This window comes from Dendrobates tinctorius, unplaced genomic scaffold (genome assembly GCF_039654945.1).
Source record: "Dendrobates tinctorius isolate UK_male_01 unplaced genomic scaffold, ASM3965494v1 ptg000102l, whole genome shotgun sequence".
Lineage (NCBI taxonomy): Eukaryota > Metazoa > Chordata > Amphibia > Anura > Dendrobatidae > Dendrobates > Dendrobates tinctorius.
Window position 1 is genome coordinate 42045510 of NW_027361770.1, and position 19393 is coordinate 42064902.

At 41.6% G+C, this 19393-nt stretch overlaps 1 protein-coding gene across 1 annotated transcript in view; it reads right to left on the bottom strand.

Moving 5' to 3' along the window:
- GABBR2 (gamma-aminobutyric acid type B receptor subunit 2) overlaps window positions 1-19393 on the bottom strand; it is a 1198492-nt gene that overhangs the window by 719196 nt on the left and 459903 nt on the right. The window contains exon 3 of the mRNA XM_073587861.1: window positions 9251-9421. Coding sequence (XP_073443962.1) covers window positions 9251-9421 — 171 coding nt within the window. The remainder of the gene's footprint in view (window positions 1-9250; window positions 9422-19393) is intronic.

Here is a 19393-nt window from a genome sequence, read left to right on the forward strand (position 1 = left end):
GAAAACCTTTGGAGGGAGTTGAAAGTCCGTGTTGCCAAGCGAAAAGCCAAAAACATCACTGCTCTAGAGGAGATCTGCATGGAGGAATGGGCCAACATACCAACAACAGTGTGTGGCAACCTTGTGAAGACTTATAGAAAACGTTTGACCTCTGTCATTGCCAACAAAGGATATATCACAAAGTATTGAGATGAAATTTTGTTTCTGACCAAATACTTATTTTCCACCATAATATGCAAATAAAATGAAAAAAAAACAGACAATGTGATTTTCTGGATTTTTTTTTCTCAGTTTGTCTCCCATAGTTGAGGTCTACCTATGATGTAAATTACAGACGCCTCTCATCTTTTTAAGTGGTGGAACTTGCACTATTGCTGACTGACTAAATACTTTTTTGCCCCACTGTACGTGAGGTTTGGTAGTCCATCCACGCTTGCAAGTGCATGGTGGTAAATGTCTAAGCATGCAACTGGTATTAAAATTTCTCAGATTTTTCCCTCGTCTTTGCGCACTTCTTACAGATAACTTTTGCCTGATGATTAGGATTTTGTTCAAAAAAGTGCCATACTGCACTCTTCCTACTATGGAAGACATTTTGAGACCTTGCACGCTGTGCTAATTTGACCATCTGGCCAAGCTGTCCTGCAACTCTTTTGGTTTTTGTAACACGCTTTTGGACTGCTACGGTCCTGCCAGATAACAGCTATTGCGATGTCATTGCCTGCTGCGGATCCTCCTCCTCTTCTGAGCTATTGGCAGCGGCACCCTCTTCCCCCAATGGATGCCAATATGGGTCAACAACTGGGTCATCCATCACCTCCTCTTCAATTTCATCTGCACCTTCCTCTGTGTCACCATGTAAGGTGGAATAGTATGCGGGAAGGGGCACCTGAGTTTCATCAGGGTCTGATTCTGCCTCAGTACAGGACAATGTAGTGCTCTGAGTGAATGTACCAGCAGAAAAATCTAGCATTGGCTGTGCATCAGTGCACTCCATGTCAGATTCATCTTGGACTGGGGAATTCACGATTTGACTTGCTAACCCAGGCATGGTATGTGAAAAAAGCTCCATGGAGTAATCGGTAGTGTGGCCTGCCACATCCTTCACTTTTGGTAGGGGTGAAGGACACAAGGAAAGATGTTGTTCCTGACCTGGAGCCTTCAATGACGACTCAGTGCTTTTATTTTTTGAAACTTCAGAAGAGGAGGCGAGAGAGCTGGAGGCTGTGTCAGCAATGTAAGCCAAAACTTGTTCCTGTAGCTCCGGCTTTAAAAGTGGTTTACCTACTCCCAGAAAAGAGAGCCTTCGAGGCCTTGTGGAGCCAGACGATGCAGGCTCAACACCTCCTGCCTTAGTGCTATTGTGCTTTTGCCACTACCAACAGATGTAACACCACCACCACCACCATCGGGACCAGCTGGCAACCCCCGCCCACTTCCATGGCGTCTTCCACCATACTTGCTCATTTTTGTGAAAATGTACCCAAAATACCACCAGCTATATGGTACTGTAAAACAAGGTAGAAGGTGTATCTACTATTGGTGAGAATTTGAATCTCACTAGAGATTTGAGGACGCTGAACTATTGTCTCTGGCCCAGTAGAGATTACACCTCAATGTAACAGACTGAAATTGGATGGTGTATGACAAGGTGTAGGGTGTCTATAGGATTGGTGAGAATTTGAATCTCACTATAGATTCGAGGATGCAGAACTATTGTCTCAGGCCCAGTAGAGATTACACCTCAATGTAACAGGCTGAAATTGGATGGTGAAGACAAGGTGGAGGGAGTCTATAAGATTGATGAGATTTTGAATCTCACTATAGATTTGAGGACGCAGAACTATTGTCTCTGGCCCAGTAGAGATTATACCTCAATGTAACAGGCTAAAATTGGATGGTGTATGACAAGGTGGAGGGTGTCTATAGAATTGGTGAGAATTTGGATCTCACTAGAGATTTGAGGACGCTGACAATGATGCTCTCAGTCCAAGTATGGACGCAGGCAGCCTAATAAGCAGGACTGCTGCACAGTGCACACACAAAAGGGTGGAAAAATGAACCCTTGGTAACTGTGCAGAAAAGAGGAAGAAAAGTATTTTTGCTTTTAAAAAAGCAGTTTGCACAGCATTGTGCAAACAGCAGTGCAGCTATCAGGGAGCCTTATAAGGCAGCCTAATAACCAACAGAGCAGATGCACAAAAATAGAGCCTCCCCTGTCACTGCACACAAAGTGTTGTGTTGTAAGTGGAAATCGCTAACAGCAGAAGCAGTTTTTTGGTTCTTCTTCCCTGCCTAACGCTCTCCCTAGAGAATCAGCAGCAGCAGCAGCTCTCCCTATGCTAAGATCGGCAGATGGCGGTCGGCGTTCACGCCCTTTTATAGCCCCTGTGACGCCACACAAAGCAAGCCAATCACTTGCATGCCCTTCTCAAAGATGGTAGTGACCGATGCCTATGTCATCGTGTTGCCCACAGTGTGCGTCCTCCATCATTGGCTGAAAAAGGGCGCTGGAAGTATCTTTTGAAATGCGACTTTGGTGCTCTGGTCGCCGACCTAGTGGCCGACTTCACGCTATGGTCGGGTTTCGTTTCATGAAACCCGACTTCAGCGAAAGTCGGCGACTTTTGAAAATGACCGACCCATTTCGCTGAACTCTACCTAATTATTATTAATAATACACTAAGAATAGCAGTTTATTTAATCACCATCCAAAACAAACATTAATTTTCCTATCCAGAAAAAATCATATCGTGGGAGATCAATGATATGATTTTTTCTGGATAAGAATATTAATGTTTGTTTTGGATGGTGATTAAATAAACTGCTATTCTTAATGATACTTAGGTGTTAGGCATCAAGTTTCCCCCACTGCACAGGGGGAATCTCAAGCCATATCCTCTGCAGCCACAGAGATTCCTGCTCAGCAGAGATGTTGGTCCAGGTGTCTTGCCCAGGATGATGCTAGGCATCTGGTTGCTCATTCTGGCTCTGCTATATCTCCATGCTTGAATCAGCAGCAAGTAGATGCTTCTGAGACTAAATCCTGTCTTTTGCTTACTGAGCATGCCCGTGGGACGACCTCTCATTGGAGGTCGGAGGTCACATGCGCAGGTCCCGTTCCTGCTTGGATTGGCCCACTACTGGGAAGGTCCCGGAAGGACGCTGCTATAAAAGAGTCGCATGGCCGCTCGGCCATGCGCTAGTGTAGACTCTGATGGCTTATGGTGTGTATGATGATGGATGCATGTATCTGGTGACTGACTCATTATGAAACCCCTACCCTTGGTTGTGACTGTTGTTAGGGCTTAGAGTCAGCGCCTGTCAGTGGCTAAGCTATATGCCACAGTGCATCCCAGTCCAGTGCACTGTCTAGCGTCCGACTGTGCCTTCCTGCTCAGGGCACTGTCGTACAGCACCAGGTAGCAGTAATCGCCAGTGCGACGCCGTGCGCACCTCTATCGCTTTCCTCCCCACCCTGGGTGGTTAGTGGCATCCGCCGAAGTGGTATTGTGCGCACTTGGCGCGTTTATATATATATTTCTATCTTTTACTGGCACCACAGCCGTGGCGCCGAGCGCTGATGGTCTAGAGGAGCTCTAGTCCTGTGCCTCTAGGACAGAGCTCTGTGACCGCTAATTAGCGCTCACTCAGCCAAGCTCTGTGAGTTCCACAGGCTCCGGCATTTGTTTTAGCAGCTCTGTGCAGCAACAGAGTCCGCTTCCATTCACACTGGGTGAAGTTAACCCACGTCTGAGCTAGCATTCATTCACCATCTAGTTCCGTTATTACTCAGCAGCAGGTTCCATCTCTGCATGGTGGACCCTGGGCTGCGAACGCACCTCATATCTCCTTTTATATTATTTGGTGCATTCCGCAGGCCCAGACACTTAGGTACAGGTTTATATGAAATAACACTTTGGATATGCGTATGGATTAGAACCTCCATTGTTATTGTCTGCTGTTTTTTTTTTCCCTTTTGGGGTATGTTATCAGGAAACAATGAATATGTAGCCAATTTTAAATGTCTATATTATGTTTAATAAAGTTACATATTTTTAATATAATTGTGGTTTGCTTCATTTTGGAGAATAAGTAATATTCATGTGAATTGGCCGTACTGTTATAACATGGATGAAATGTGACACGCAACTGTATGTTGAAATCTCCCATGATGAGGGTAGGGATGTCACAGGAGAGAAAATGTGGAAGCTAAGTGGCAAAATCATCCAGGAACTGATGGGAGGGGCCGGGAGGACGATACACTACCGCCACTCGCTTGGAGAAGGGGATGTAGAGTCTGACAGCATGGACCTCAAAAGAAGGGAAGACTAGTGAGGATACTTGAGGGATAACCTGAAAGGTACATTTTGGTGATAGAAGCAGACCAACGCCTCCACCTGCTCTTTTGTCTGATCTTGGGGCAGCAGCGGTAGTGTCAGACTGCTGGATCCAGGTTTCAGTAAGAGCCATTGCTCCCCATTGCTCTTCCCCTCTCCCCATCTGCTACTCACCTTTTATCTCTAACCTCCTCGTTTGGCCTTTCGCAGCTTACTAATTCTCCAACGCATGAAGACAAACTCCCTCGACTTCGTCTTCTCTTGGCTTTGGGCAGTGGATGATTTCACAATCTCCCCTCTCCCGCTCTCTGATCACAACCTTCTTTCATTCTCTATCAAGAACTGCCAGGCCGCTCAGGTCGCCCCCACTGTCCATACTTATAGAAACATACAGGCCATTAACACCCTGAAACTTACGATGAACTTGCGGTCTTTATTGGCCCCTATCTCCTCCCTCTCATGTCCTGATTCTGCACTGAAGCATTACAGTGAAACACTTCAAACTGCCCTGGATGATTTTGCACCTCCTATACATAGAACAACATGACAAAGACAGCGACAACCCTGGCACACCCTGCAAACACGTTTCCTGCAGCGGTGCTCCAGGTGTGCTGAACGTCTATGGAGAAAATCCAATCTATACAAAGATTTCATCCGTTATAAGTTCATGCTTAGAACATACAACACTGCCCTTCACCTCTCCAAACAAACCTATTTCAACACCCTCATCACCTCACTGTCCAATAACCCGAAACGTCTCTTTGACACTTTTCATTCCCTGCTCAACCCAAGAGTGCAGGCCCCAACCACAGAGCTTCGAGCTGACGATCTGGCCAATTACTTCAAAGAAAAAATTGATCATATCCGACAGGAACTTATCTCCCAATCATCTCATACCATGCACTGTCCTCCCTCCCCCACTGCATCTAGCTCACTCTCTGAGTTTGAACCAGTCACAGAAGAAGAAGTAAGCAGGCTCCTTGCATCTTATCACCCAACCGCTTGCACCAGTTACCCATTTCCGTCACATCTGCTCCAGTCCCTTTCCCCTGCTGTCACCCCTCACCTAACTAAAATATTTAACCTCTCTCTCTCTTCTGGTATCTTTCCCTCCTTATTTAAGCATGCCATCATACATCCACTACTTAAAAAATCATCCCTTGACCAAAACTGTGCCTGTCTCTAATCTTCCCTTTATCTCTAAACTTCTGGAACGCCTAGTCCACTCCCGTCTGATCCACTATCTCTCTGATAACTCTCTTCTCGACCCTCTCCCATCTGGTTTCCACTCTCTACACTCTACTGAAACTGCCCTCACTAAAGTCTCTAATTATCTACTAACAGCTAAATCTAACGGTCACTACTCCATGCTAATTCTCTTGGATCTCTCTGCAGCATTCGACACGGTGGATCATCAGCTCCTCCTCACTATTCTCCGCTCCATCGGCATCAAGGACACCGTTCTCTCCTGGTTTTCCTCCTATCTCTCTGACCGCTCCTTTACTGTATCTTTTGCCGGCTCCTCCTCCTCTCATCTTCCCCTTACTGTTGGGGTTCCTCAAGGATCGGTTCAAGGCCCCCTCCTCTTCTCCTTGTACACTGCCCCTATTGGTAAAACAATCAGTAGATTTGGTTTCCAGTACCATCTCTATGCTGATGACACCCAATTATATGCTTCTTCTCCTGACATCACGCCAGCCTTTCTAGAAAACACCGGCGATTGTCTAAATGCTGTGTCTAACATCATGTCCTCACTATATCTGAAACTAAACCTGTCAAAGACTGAACTTCTTGTGTTTCCTCCCTCTACTAATGCACCTATACCCGACACTGCCATTTCTGTGTGTGGTTCCACTATTACTCCCCAGCAACATGCCCGCTGTCTTGGGGTCATACTTGACTCCGAGCTTTCATTCACCCCCCAACATCCAATCACTGGCTCGCTCTTGTTATCTGCATCTCAAAAAAATTTCTAGAATTCGACCTTTTCTTACCTTTGACTCTGCAAAAACTCAATGTTTCTCTTATTCATTCTCGTCTGGACTATTGTAACTCTCTTCTAATCGGTCTCCCTCTTACCAAACTTCCCCCCTCCAATCTGTCTTGAATGCTGCAGCCAGGATCATATTCCTCGCCAATCGTTACACCGATGCCTCTACCTTGTGCCAGTCCTTACACTGGCTACCCATCCACTCCAGAATCCAGTACAAACTTATTGCCCTCACCCACAAAGCACTCCATGGCTCAGCACCACCCTACATCTCCTCCCTTGTTTCAGTCTACCACCCTACCCGTGCCCTCCGTTCTGCTGATGACCTGAGGTTAGCATCCTCGATAATCAGAATATCCCACTCCCATCTCCAAGACTATACACGTGCTGTGCCAATTCTTTGGAATGCACTTCCCAGGTCAATACGAGTAGTCACCAATCCCTACAATTTTAAGTGTGCCCTGAAAACTCATTTATTCAGACTGGTCTACCTCCTCAACATATTAACCTAACTATCCCTGTGTGGCACAGTCAAAAGTTTTACCATAACCAGGTTCCCCGTATCATGTTCCCACATGCTTTATGCATCTATTAGCCCTCTGTATCCGTACTGTTACACACTTAACATTATGGCTGGTCCAAACAATCAGGGCAATTGTTACCACCCACCTTTCGTGTCTCCCCTTTTTCCCTCATAGATTGTAAGCTTGCGAGCAGGGCCCTCATTCCTCTTGGTGTCTGTTATGATCTATGTGATTATTGTTATGCTGTAATGTCTATCGTCTGTACAAGTCCACTCTGAAATGTAAAGTGCTGCGGAATATGTCTGCGCTATAAAAGTAAAATTTATTATTATTATATTCTAGAATACCACCTGATGCGTTAGAATCGGGCCACCATCTAGTATATATATGTATATATTCATAGATTTTTTGTGCTTTAGAAGTCACTGGCACTTTCATCAAAGAACACCGTGCTTTGGGTATTTATTCTACACACATATATATTATATTTCCTATCTTTCAGTTCTGTTGTTTGGTAAGTTTTTGGCATCTAACTGAACAATGGCATGTTTTTTATGGACCAAATTGTAGATTCGAACGACACCGTAACATGTTTTACTGTTCAATGTACTGATAAATGGGAAAAATTGTGAAAAAATACAATTCTGCCATGTTTTATCATGTTTTGTTTTCACGATGTATATTCTGTTGTAAGAATTACTCTAAACAAGGATTGCCAGGTCGGTACAATTATGGCCATGCCAAACTTGCATAGATTTCTTTAAAATTTAAGTAAAAAAGAATAAATCAGAAATTTAAAAAAAATTTAAAAAATTGGGGGATTTGAGTTGCATATTCCGAGACCTATAACATTTTTGATTTTTCATCAATTGAACTGGGTTTAGCCTTTTTACATGATGAAGACGTAGAACAGGGCAAAAAAAAAAAAACACATTTCCGGCATTTCGATTTTTTTTTATCTTGTTATGTTTTTTAATGATCTGGTTAACTAATATTTATCTGGTTAACTAATATTTTTTTTATTTTGACAGATCAGACTTTTCTGAATGTGGTAATACGAAACAAATTTATTTTTTTAATCTCTTTATTCTTAATGTATGAAAGGAGGGTGGTTTGAAATTTTATATTTTTTAATGTTTACCTTTTAAAAATGTATTCTCTCTTTTTAGCTTTACTTTTTAGTTCCCCTGGAGAACTTTAAAATTCAATGATCTGATCACTTATACCAAATACTGCAATATAGCCATGTACATTTTGGTCTCATTTGAACTTATAGCCGAGATTCGGAGGATTACCAAGATAATGCTGAGAAGGGCCATAGTAACTCATTAGCACCCCCAGATCACCAATGGATGCTGGTAAGAGTGAGCAGTGGCACAAGTTCCATTTAAATGTTGCTGTTAGAGATTGATGATGGCATTAAAATGGTTAAAGAGAACCTGTCACCTGTTTTGGCCGCTCATTGCTGAACCTGCGACAACCATCGGACCGGATCACATCGGTTCGCCCCCAGGTGAGTATAATAAAACTTATTTTTCTTATCTTTTAGGTCAACCGGGGGCTTATCAACAGCATTATAGAGTGCTGTAGATAAGCCCTGAAAGGCGATGGCCGCATCTTATAGCGGTCAAAACAGGTGACAGGTTCCCTTTAACTGCATCATCCAGAGCCAATCTTTGGCAGTGACTATTAGAATCAGATGGCAACTATTTAGTATAGTCAGTATCTGCTGTACATGGAGAGAGTTCAGCTCCTGAGCCCTCTCCAAACACAATCACCTATGCTATCCCTTTTTCTTAGCGTTTGCCTGAGTCTGTATAGATTAGGTAAATTTTAACTCCAAGAAAGGTTACATGGATGATTACAATTAATTTTTGCTGCATTTTCAATGAGAATATATATTTATATATACTTACAACATGAACTATTGTATGAGTTAGAGAAGTAGCAAAAAAGTAGAAATTAGATCATTGCGGTTATAAAGTCAATGTAGCAAGGATGTTCACCAAGCCTCTTAAGGTGCATGAGAAACCACATTTACTTCACTAAGATTACACAGATAAATGTTTTAAAAGCTGTGGTTAAAGTCAACATGAGTTGATTGTGTCCATTAGCACTAAAGAAGGAATATGTGAAGTGATACACTCCCTACTAGAATGTCAACAAATCCAGGATGTACATCACACACAGTCAACATGACAGACGCCTCATTTACATATTTCCCAATATTGTAAAACTATTAGTAGGAGCACTTTACTGGTAATCTATGGTTAAACTGGTCATCTTTACATACTCCATCAAGACATTAGTACTAAGAGTAAATTATATATTATAGAATGGCTTTCACAATAGATAATATGCTCTTGGTTATAAAGCCACACAATGCTTTCACTTACCTCTGAAAATCGTTGTATATCTTGAGTTAATGTTCCCACTCTTTGCCATTTGAAGTGTTTGAGGAATTTTACTATGGCTGGATTGACTGCATTATCTGATGGAACAGTCCGGAAAAAGTAGGGATATTTTTTTTTATCTGCCAGAACTGGAGTTGTTGCAGCAAAAGACAACTGAAAGAAAAGGAAAAAATAAAAATAGTTAAGAATATTATATATGTATGCCATTGCTTCCCTAAATAGGGAACATTATTTTCATTTGTAGGTTGAAACCAAGTAAATAACTGAAGCAGAAACAGTGGTGTATTTGGCTTCAACTGATGGGGAACAACAAAATTCTGCTACAAATGTAAAGTGGAAGACAGTTTCATGTTACTGGTCACAATCCATGGCAAGATTGAGTAAAGCAATAAGACAAAAGGTAGTTATCCTGCATCAGCAAGGTCTCCCAAGGAAAAGATTTAAAAGCAGGTTTTTAAGATGTGCTGTTCAAGCTTTTTTGAAGAAACATGAAGAAATGGGCAACATTGCAGACTGTAGATGCAATTGTCGTCCAAAAAAACAGTGCAGCAGATAAAAGACACACATGATTACTTTCTTTTGAAATAGGAAGATGACCAGCAGTGCAATCAGCCCAGAAATTGAAGAAATCAGTTGGTCCTAACTACACCCATTTACTGTTCTGAAAAACACTGTATGTCCATAAATAATCTTCATGGAGCAACTGTGCCCAAAAATCAATACATGGAATCAAAGCAAAGTGACTCAATTATGCATGACTACATAGAAACTAGCATACATAAAAGTGGTAGCAGGTAGGCTATACTGATGAGTCAGAATTCAAAATAGTTGGCCATAACAGGAGGCAGTTTGATGGACAAAGTGTTGCAGAGTGGTAGAATAATGAAAGTCGACAGGCAACACTAAAACATGGTGGAGGTTCCTTGCAAGTTTGGACTTGCATTTCCATAAACAGAGTCTGTCAAGATTAACCTCTTAACAACCAATGATGGGTATAGCACATCATGAGCAGGAGTCAGTTTCCGCATAATGACATTTTACACCTATGAAGTCATTGAGCTGTCACTGTGTGAGAACACACAGTGAAAGCTCTGTGCTAACTGCAGTCACTAACAGCTGACCAGTATGACCGGTATGGAGGAAATTCTCTCTTCCTTCTCTAGCAAGATGGTGCTGTTGCAGCTATCGGATTACCTGAATGCACATCAATAGCTGCTTCTGCTTCATACTGTACGTGTGATGGACGCCATTTTAAAATTGATTTTTTTTTTCTACTATCTGAATAACATCAAGCACAGTTATTATTAGGACAGTAAGCATGCGATTATACTGCAGCACAGGGCGCAGGTGCCAAGGCTGGCCACCAGACTGCAGAAGGCTTTTTTTTTTTAAGTATGTACATATATTCATTATGTAAACTAGGGGGCCGGTTACTAAGGGACCAGTGACCTGTCAGCAGTCTGCATTATGAATACCTAATCAGAGCATCACATGAATCCCCCCCACAGGCCTGCAATGAAGCACTGGAATCTCATTAACTCAAAACTGAAAATAAAGATTAAGCAACAACCACAAGATGGATTTCATCAGTCAAGGTATAATTTTTATCAGTATAACGGCGCTAACCTGACACTGTGTGTAGGTTACTGTGCACAATCCTGCTGACAGGTTCTCTTTAAGACAAAGAAAGGTCCAGCCATGTGCTAGGAGAACAGGTTTAATCTGGATGGGGGATGAACATTAGCCAGTGGACAATACTGGTGACATCATCCCCACACCTGACATCATTTTCCACTAAGTAGCAGGATTGCTTTCAAATTACTGATAGATTCAATCATTTTAGGGTGACAGGGGTTTTAATTTACTCATTTGTCTGCCCTTTTACCTTTTGGCTGCAACTTTATATACTTCCCCCTGCTGGCATTTCTTGCTGGTGATAGTCTCTTTGGATGTCCAGCCATACTGCTGTAGTTTAAGCCAGTAAGTGAAATACAGCTAGCATTTATTTCTCTGCTGTTTATTTTCTTTACTCTGCACCTATCGTCTGTTTTTTTTTAGTAAGAAGGTGGCATATTCTCTAACACCATGTATTTAATCCTTTATTTTGTATTTCATAGTTTGTTTTGCTCACTCTGGGATCACTTTCATTTTCAGCACACTTTCTCTTCTGTAGGTAATTTGCACTCTGCTATGCCCTCCGGATCATTTGGAGGAATGTGAAGCACTTAACGACTTTTCAGGTATCATAGATCTGCGTTGCAATTGTCTAATCTGCTGTTAGGGCTGTCTCAGCTCATGCAGGAATCACTAGGGATTGCAGGGTCAAGATCTCTAGTCTGTACAGAAACCATGAGGGTCATTTGGAATTTTTAGTGTGTTACCTATTTTCCCGAGTGAGATGCTGCACTAATGTAACACCTATTTTCTTTGAAAATTGGTGACTTGTTCAATACTTTTTTCATCCACTGTATATATACTGTGTGTGTATATATATATATATATATATATATATATATATATATATTGTAAATACATCTACACTAGCTATTGAACCCGTTCTACGCCCGGGTGGCAACCACTTTTATTGATACATTTTTGGCTCCATTTTTTTTAAGACACTGTGTCTGGCATATACTGTATCTTCAATAAAATGGCACCAGATAACACGGTGTGCACATGCGCTGACTCCGGTGCCATATTTTTAAAGTATTGTACTACAAAATTAAAGGGAATCTGTCACCAGAAATAATGCTGTTAACCTTCAGATATTCGATTAATCTGCAGGTTAACAGCTTTATTAGGCTGCCTGATGCCTGCATGCAGTCGAATGCAATGGGTAGAAAATGATCTTTATTCTTCCCATCAACATTCTATTTCAATCATGGAGGCAGTCCTGAGTGAAACTCCCCCACTATATTGAGGCCAGCTGTCAGTCAGAGTCGGGGGTGAGGAAACAGCTGCGATTCTGTATTCTGAGGGATGACTGAACCTGCGGCGCCCCTGCCTCCATGACTGAAGTCGAATGCTGGCAGGGAGAATAAAGTTTATTTTTTACCTGCTGCATTTGGCTGTGTGCAGGCACTGGGCAGCATGATAACACTGTTAACCTGCAGATTAACCGCATAGCATTATTTGTGGAGACAGGTTCCCTTTAACATAGCATAAAAATGTATCAATAAAAATGCTGATCACCCAGGTGTAGAGTGGTTTCAATAGCTAGTCCTGGTATATGCTCCGCCATCCTGATACATGCTCGACATCCTGTTATATGCTCCCTCATCCTTGTATATGGTCCCCAGCCTAGTATATGATCACCCAGCCTGGTGTTACATCCTATTACATGCTCCAAGCATCCTTGTATATGCTACCCCAGCCTGGTATATGCTCCACTATTCAGGTCCCCCATCCTGGTCCCCCTTCCTATTATATGCTCCTCCATTCTCATCCCCCATCCTTTTATATGTTTCCCCTTAAAAAAAAATGCTCCCCATCCCGGTCCCCAATCCTATTATATGCTCCCCCATCCTGCCTGTGCTTCTGTTGTTCAATACATACAGTACATACAAACAAAAAAAAACAATAAACACTCCTACTCATCTTTCCCCCACTCCCCTGCAATGTGTCATCTGCTTTACGTATTTAAATAAAATGATGCCGGAGTCAGCATGTGCGCATACCACCATATCTGGAGCCATTTTGTGAAAGACACTGTGTGTGCAAATTTGTCTTCAATAAAATGGTTCCAGAGATTGTGGTAAGAGCAAGCGTTGACTCCAGTGCCATACTCTTCCTCTAGCCTTATCCTCATGGCGACTGGCTTCGGACAGAAGAATGCATACAGGGTTATATCATAGATATATATACACTCACTGGCCACTTTATTAGGTACACCTGTCCAACTGTGTGTTAAGACTTAATTTCTAATCAGCCAATCACATGGCGGCAACTCAGTGCATTTAGGCATGTAGACATGGTCAAGACAATCTCCTGCAGTTCAAACCGAGCATCAGTATGGGGAAGAAAGGTGATTTGAGTGCCTTTGAACGTGGCATGATTGTTGGTGCCAGAAGGGCTGGTCTGAGAATTTCAGAAACTGCTGATCTACTGGGATTTTCACGCACAACCATCTCTAGGGTTTACAGAGAATGGTCCGAAAAAGAAAAAAAATCCAGTGAGCGGCAGTTCTGTGGCCGGAAATGCCATGTTGATGCCAGAGGTCAGAGGAGAATGGGCATACTGGTTCGAGCTGATAGAAAGGCAACAGTGACTCAAATTGCCACCCGTTACAACCAAGGTAGGCAGAAGAGCATCTCTGAACGCACAGTGCGTCGAACTTTGAGGCAGATGGGCTACAGCAGCAGAAGACCACACTGGGTACCACTCCTCTCAGCTAAGAACAGGAAACTGAGGCTACAATTTGCACAAGCTCATCGAAATTGGACAGTAGAAGATTGGAAAAACGTTGCCTGGTCTGATGAGTCTCGATTTCTGCTGCGACATTGGGATGGTAGGGTCAGAATTTGGCGTAAACAACATGAAAGCATGGATCCATCCTGCCTTGTATCAACGGTTCAGGCTGGTGGTGGTGGTGTCATGGTGTGGGGAATTTTTTCTGGGCACTCTTTGGGCCCCTTGGTACCAATTGAGCATCGTTGCAACGCCACAGCCTACCTGAGTATTGTTGCTGACCATGTCCATCCCTTTATGACCACAATGTACCCAACATCTGATGGCTACTTTCAGCAGGATAATGCGCCATGTCATAAAGCTCGAATCATCTCAGATTGGTTTCTTGAACATGACAATGAGTTTACTGTACTCAAATGGCCTCCTCAGTCACCAGATCTCAATCCAATAGAGCATCTTTGGGATGTGGTGGAACGGGAGATTCGCATCAGGGATGTGCAGCCGACAAATCTGCGCCAACTGTGTGATGCCATCATGTCAATATGGTCCAAAATCTCTGAGGAATGCTTCCAGCACCTTGTTGAATCTCTGCCACGAAGAATTGAGGCAGTTCTGAAGGCAAAAGGGGGTCCAACCCCTTACTAGCATGGTGTACCTAATAAAGTGGCCAGTGAGTGTATTTATATATGTACACACACAATGTGTGTACATACTTATCCAACAGTTTAGTACTGACCAAGGTACAGGGAATAGGAGGTGTGGGTGATGTTTTGTGTTCTCTTATTTTGTTAATTTTTAAAATTTGTTATTGGACTCTTAGTATTATATCTTTGTTTTGTAATTCTGAGATACAAAAACACATTAGTTAAAGTAAAACCATAAACATGAAGAAAAAAAGTTATTAAAGGAAATGCTAAACCATCATTGTTAATTTACAAGTCAATGTTATCTTTGGTTTCCCAAATATCATAAGTAATTTAGGATAAATAGCTTCCTAGGTTACTTTTGGTGTTTGTTTTAGAATAGTTGCATTCTATTAAGATCTGAAAAGTTTGAAAAGAAAATTAGCATATTTCCCATTAAGTAATCCAAGTTGGTCTGTTGTTTCTAAATAGCTATCCCTGCTTTCCAAAACACTTTGGAATGAGAAAATCAATTGCACCCTTGCCAATGTATACAAAATAAAGGCACTGCTTGCTGAAATACAAGGATATTACTTTAGGTTTGCAATACAAATCACATCTCATGGAGTTACAAAGGTTAGATGTGATTTTAAAATTCAAGCAGTGTTCTAACATTATAAGGAATAGTTGAATTCTCAAACACCATCACAGCCACAATACATATTTTTATATATTTAGGCAGATTAGAATAGGCACACTCTGAATTTCAGCTCTTTCTAGTGTAAATGCAAATTATGTTTTTAATACATAAATTAATATCTAAAATTCCTAAAATTGTAATATCATGTTTAGGTTTCAGAGTAAATTACCATAAACATAAAATATGGATAAACTGTGTAGTCATTTTTTAGAACTTCAGCTTGATTGTAAGTACAAATATGATCATAGAATCATAGAATCGTAGAGTTGGAAGGGACCTCCTGGGCCATCTGGTCCAACCCCCTGCTCAAAGCAGGATTCGCCAAATCATCCCAGTCAGATGTCTGTCCAGCCTCTGTTTGAAGACTTCCATTGAAGGAGAACTCACCACTTCTCGTGGCAGCCTGTTCCACTCATTGATCACTCTGTCAAAAAGTTTTTTCTAATATCTAATCTGTGTCTCCTCCCATTCAGTTTCATCCCATTGCTTCTAGTCTTTCCTTGTGCAAATGAGAATAAAGTTGATCCTTCTACAATGTGACAGCCCTTTAGATATTTGTAGACAGCTATTAAGTCTCCTCTCAGTCTTCTCTTTTGCAAACTAAACATTCCCAAATCCTGCAACCTTTCCTCCTAAGACAGGGTTTGCAGACCGGTCACCATTCTGGTCGCTCTTTTCTGAACTTGCTCCAGTTTGTTGATGTCTTTTTTAAAATGTGGTGCCCAAAACTGGACACAATATTCCAGATGAGGTCTGACCAAAGAGGAGTAGAGGGAAATAATGACTTCACGTGATCTAGACTGTATGCTTCTGTTAATACATCCTAGAATTGCATTGCCTTTTTTGCTGCTGCATCACACGGTTGACTCATATTCAGTCTGTGATCTATTAGTATACCCAAGTCTTTTTCACATGTGCTGTCACTTAGCCCTATTCCTCCCATTCTATATCTGCTTTTTTCATTTTTATTGCCCAGATGTAGTACTTTGCATTTCTCCCTGTTAAAAACCATTCTGTTAGTTGCTGCCCACTTCTCCAGTTTATTTAAATCTTTTTGAATCCTCTCTCTCTCTTCTCTAGTATTAGCTATCCCTCCTAGCTTTGTGTCATCAGCAAATTTAATCAGTTTACCCTCAATTCCTTCATCTAAGTCGTTGATAAAGATGTTGAACAATACAGGGCCCAGGACAGAGCCCTGTGGTACCCCACTTGAGACATTCTTCCAACTGGATGTGCAGCCATTTACGACCACTCTTTGGGTCCAATCACTAAGCCAGTTATGAATCCACCTAACAGTTGGCTTGTCCATTCCATACTTAGTCATTTTTTCAATAAGGATTGTATGAGAGACTTTGTCAAATGCTTTGCTGAAGTCAAGATATACTATATCTACAGCATTTCCTTGATCCACCCAATCAGTGATACCATCATAGAAGGAAATTAAGTTAGTCTGACATGACTTATTAGTTACAAACCCATGCTGACTCTGTTTAATCACTTCATTCTTATCCAGGTATTGACATACATGTTGTTTAATAATTTGTTCAAAGATCTTTCCTGGTATAGAAGTCAGACTCACCGGCCTATAGTTGCCTGGGTCCACCTTCTTCCCCTTTTTGAAGATAGGAACAACATTTGCTCTTCTCCAGTCTTCTGGCACTTCTCCTGTTCTCCAAGAATTTTCAAAGATTATGGAGAGGGGTTCAAAAATTTCTTCTGCTATCTCCTTCAGTACTCTGGGGTGTAATTCATCTGGACCTGGAGACTTGAATTCATTTAGGTTAGCTAAGTGTTTCCTCACTATCTTTCTGTTTATAGATATCCTGGATTCTTCTATTCCCTTAATAGGACAGTGAATAACAGTTGATGCTACATTTCCTTTCTGAGAGAAAACAGATGCAAAATAGGAATTTAAAAGTTCAGCCTTCTCAACATCCTGTCTTACCATTTCATCATTTTCATCCTGTAAAAATCCTATAGCATCTTTGACTTTTCTTTTACTTTTGACATATCCCCAAAATCCTTTAATATTGCTTTTGACATCTCTTGCAAGCCTCAATTCATTTTCAGCTTTAGATAATCTGATTTGTGCCCTGCAGGTTCTGCAGACAGCATTATATTCTTCTTTAGATATGCCTCCCTCTTTCCATTTTATAAACATTTTTTTCTTCCTTTTTAGCATGTGCTTAAGTTCTGTGTTCATCCATCCTGGTTTCCTTAAATGCTTCCTATTCTTCCCTCTTTTCGGAATTGTTAACAACTGTGCTTTGATAATTTCATTTTTCAAGATTTCCCATCCTTCCTGGACATTTTTGTCTTTAAGGATATCCAGCCATTGGATCCCTCCAATTCTCTTTCTGAATCCCTTAAAATCTGCCTTTCTGAAATCTAACCTTGACGTCTGAGTCTTCACAGGTCTTCCGCCTCTAGTTATCCAAAATTCTAAAATAGCATGGTCGCTACCTCCTAGGGTCCCAGCCACTTTTACCTCCTCAACCATTTCCTCCCTGTTTATAAGGATGTGTCTAAATTATGTGATTGATTATTGTGATGTGTCTAAATTATCGGAATTCTAACCAAACAAGCAACAAATAGAGCTTTGACCACAATAGTGCATGCTGATTTTTATAATTTTCTTTGATCTACATATCCTTTTGAATAGAGTTAGAATGGCTCATGTATACGCTATATGGCGTCTGCTACTAAGCACTGTCCTCAGCAGTCTTGAGCTGTATACCACTAAGGACATATAGTAGCATTCTCAAGTTGTCTCTTGAGCAGCTCACAGCCCTATAGTCTCCTTACTTCCTGGTTGCTGTAGTGGGGGTAGTGCTGGGTGGGAAATGGGAGGAGTGGCATGTCTTCTTGTGTGATAGTTTTGGACAGTTTTCTCCTGTTACTATCATTGTTCTAAAATTTACACTATTATCACTATATTTACAGATAGAGATAACAGTGCATTTGAATAAAAATACATTGCTGGAAAAGTGAGAACTTTGATTAGGAGAACTTCTCTAGAAACTACCTTTGTGGGGGAGGCAGAGATTGTGATTATTGAATTGATAAGAACAGCTTGGTCAGGAAGTGAGAGTTAACGGTAGGGAGGTGATCAGCTAAGTGTTACACAGAAATCAATGGGATGGAGAAAGCTGACTGGGATATTAGGAGTTCACTCCTCTCCTGGAATGTAACTACTGTGCATACTCAGACAGGTTCTGATGTTTGGTCTCATTGGCAACTGTACTCTATGTAAGATAAAAGCTCTCACAGAAAAAAGAAAACCAAGTCAATTGCAACCTTGCTTACTTTTATGTTGGCTAAGTAAACAAAGCAATTTAGTACCATGAGAATATCCCTTTAATTGGCTGCAGATAATATGAGGTATTGGCTGAAGTCTCATAGGATATACAAGCCCTGATGTCTACTGCCAAGGTAAACAATGAATGAGTGGTGAATATTGGTTGCGGCGCTAGAAAGGTCAGGAGTAAAAAGGTAATTGTGGTGTTATTTCATTATTTTATATGTATTGCTGGACAATCTATTTATACTACTTCTTTATTAGGAAATTCACAAATGTACAGAAAAATGTTGGCAATTGGTATGGGACAGTTGGACCAATACCTAACCATTCATTTTATCGTGATAAAAGCGGATCCAAAAGCAACAAAGCAGAAATTCAAGTTTGGCTTGGACTCTATAGGGGACGAGTCAAAGAAAGGCTCCTTTCATGTGATCAAGTGTTTTACTTTTCCATATTTCTTTCTTTGTTTATAGAATGAATAATAAAACAACAGAAAAAGAACAGAGCTTTATGTGTTATAAAAGCACAAATTAGTATACAAAGCATAGGTACCCAACAAAAGGGTGTTCAACCCTAAATTGCTGATAAAAGCATATATCCCCCTATTACAGTGTGAAGGGACTAGTAGTGACTTCTTAAGGTCCCGTTACATTTAGCAATGCACCAGCGATCACGACAACGATATGACCCAGTTAGGATCGCTGGTGCATCGCTAAATGGTCGCTAGTGAGCTGCCAAACAGGCAGATCTCACCAGCGACGCAGCGATGCTCGGCGGTCATTACTTACCTGTCAGACGGCAGCGATGATGACGTCTTCTGCCTGCATCTATGCATCGCACGTCTGCGCTAGCGGGACTCCAGCGAGAAGAAAACAGCCCAGGACGTTCTCGCGCAATCAGCGATATCCAGCGGGGGGGCGGTCGGAGGTAAGTGTCACATGTAGCGATATCGCTAGCGATATCGCTTTTGCATCACAAAATATGTGACTCTTTAGCGATATCGCTAGCAATATCGCTATGTGTAAAAGGCCCTTTATGCCTGGCATTTCCTGGCATGTTTTCCTTTCGTCAAAGGAGTCTTGAATTGCTCACCA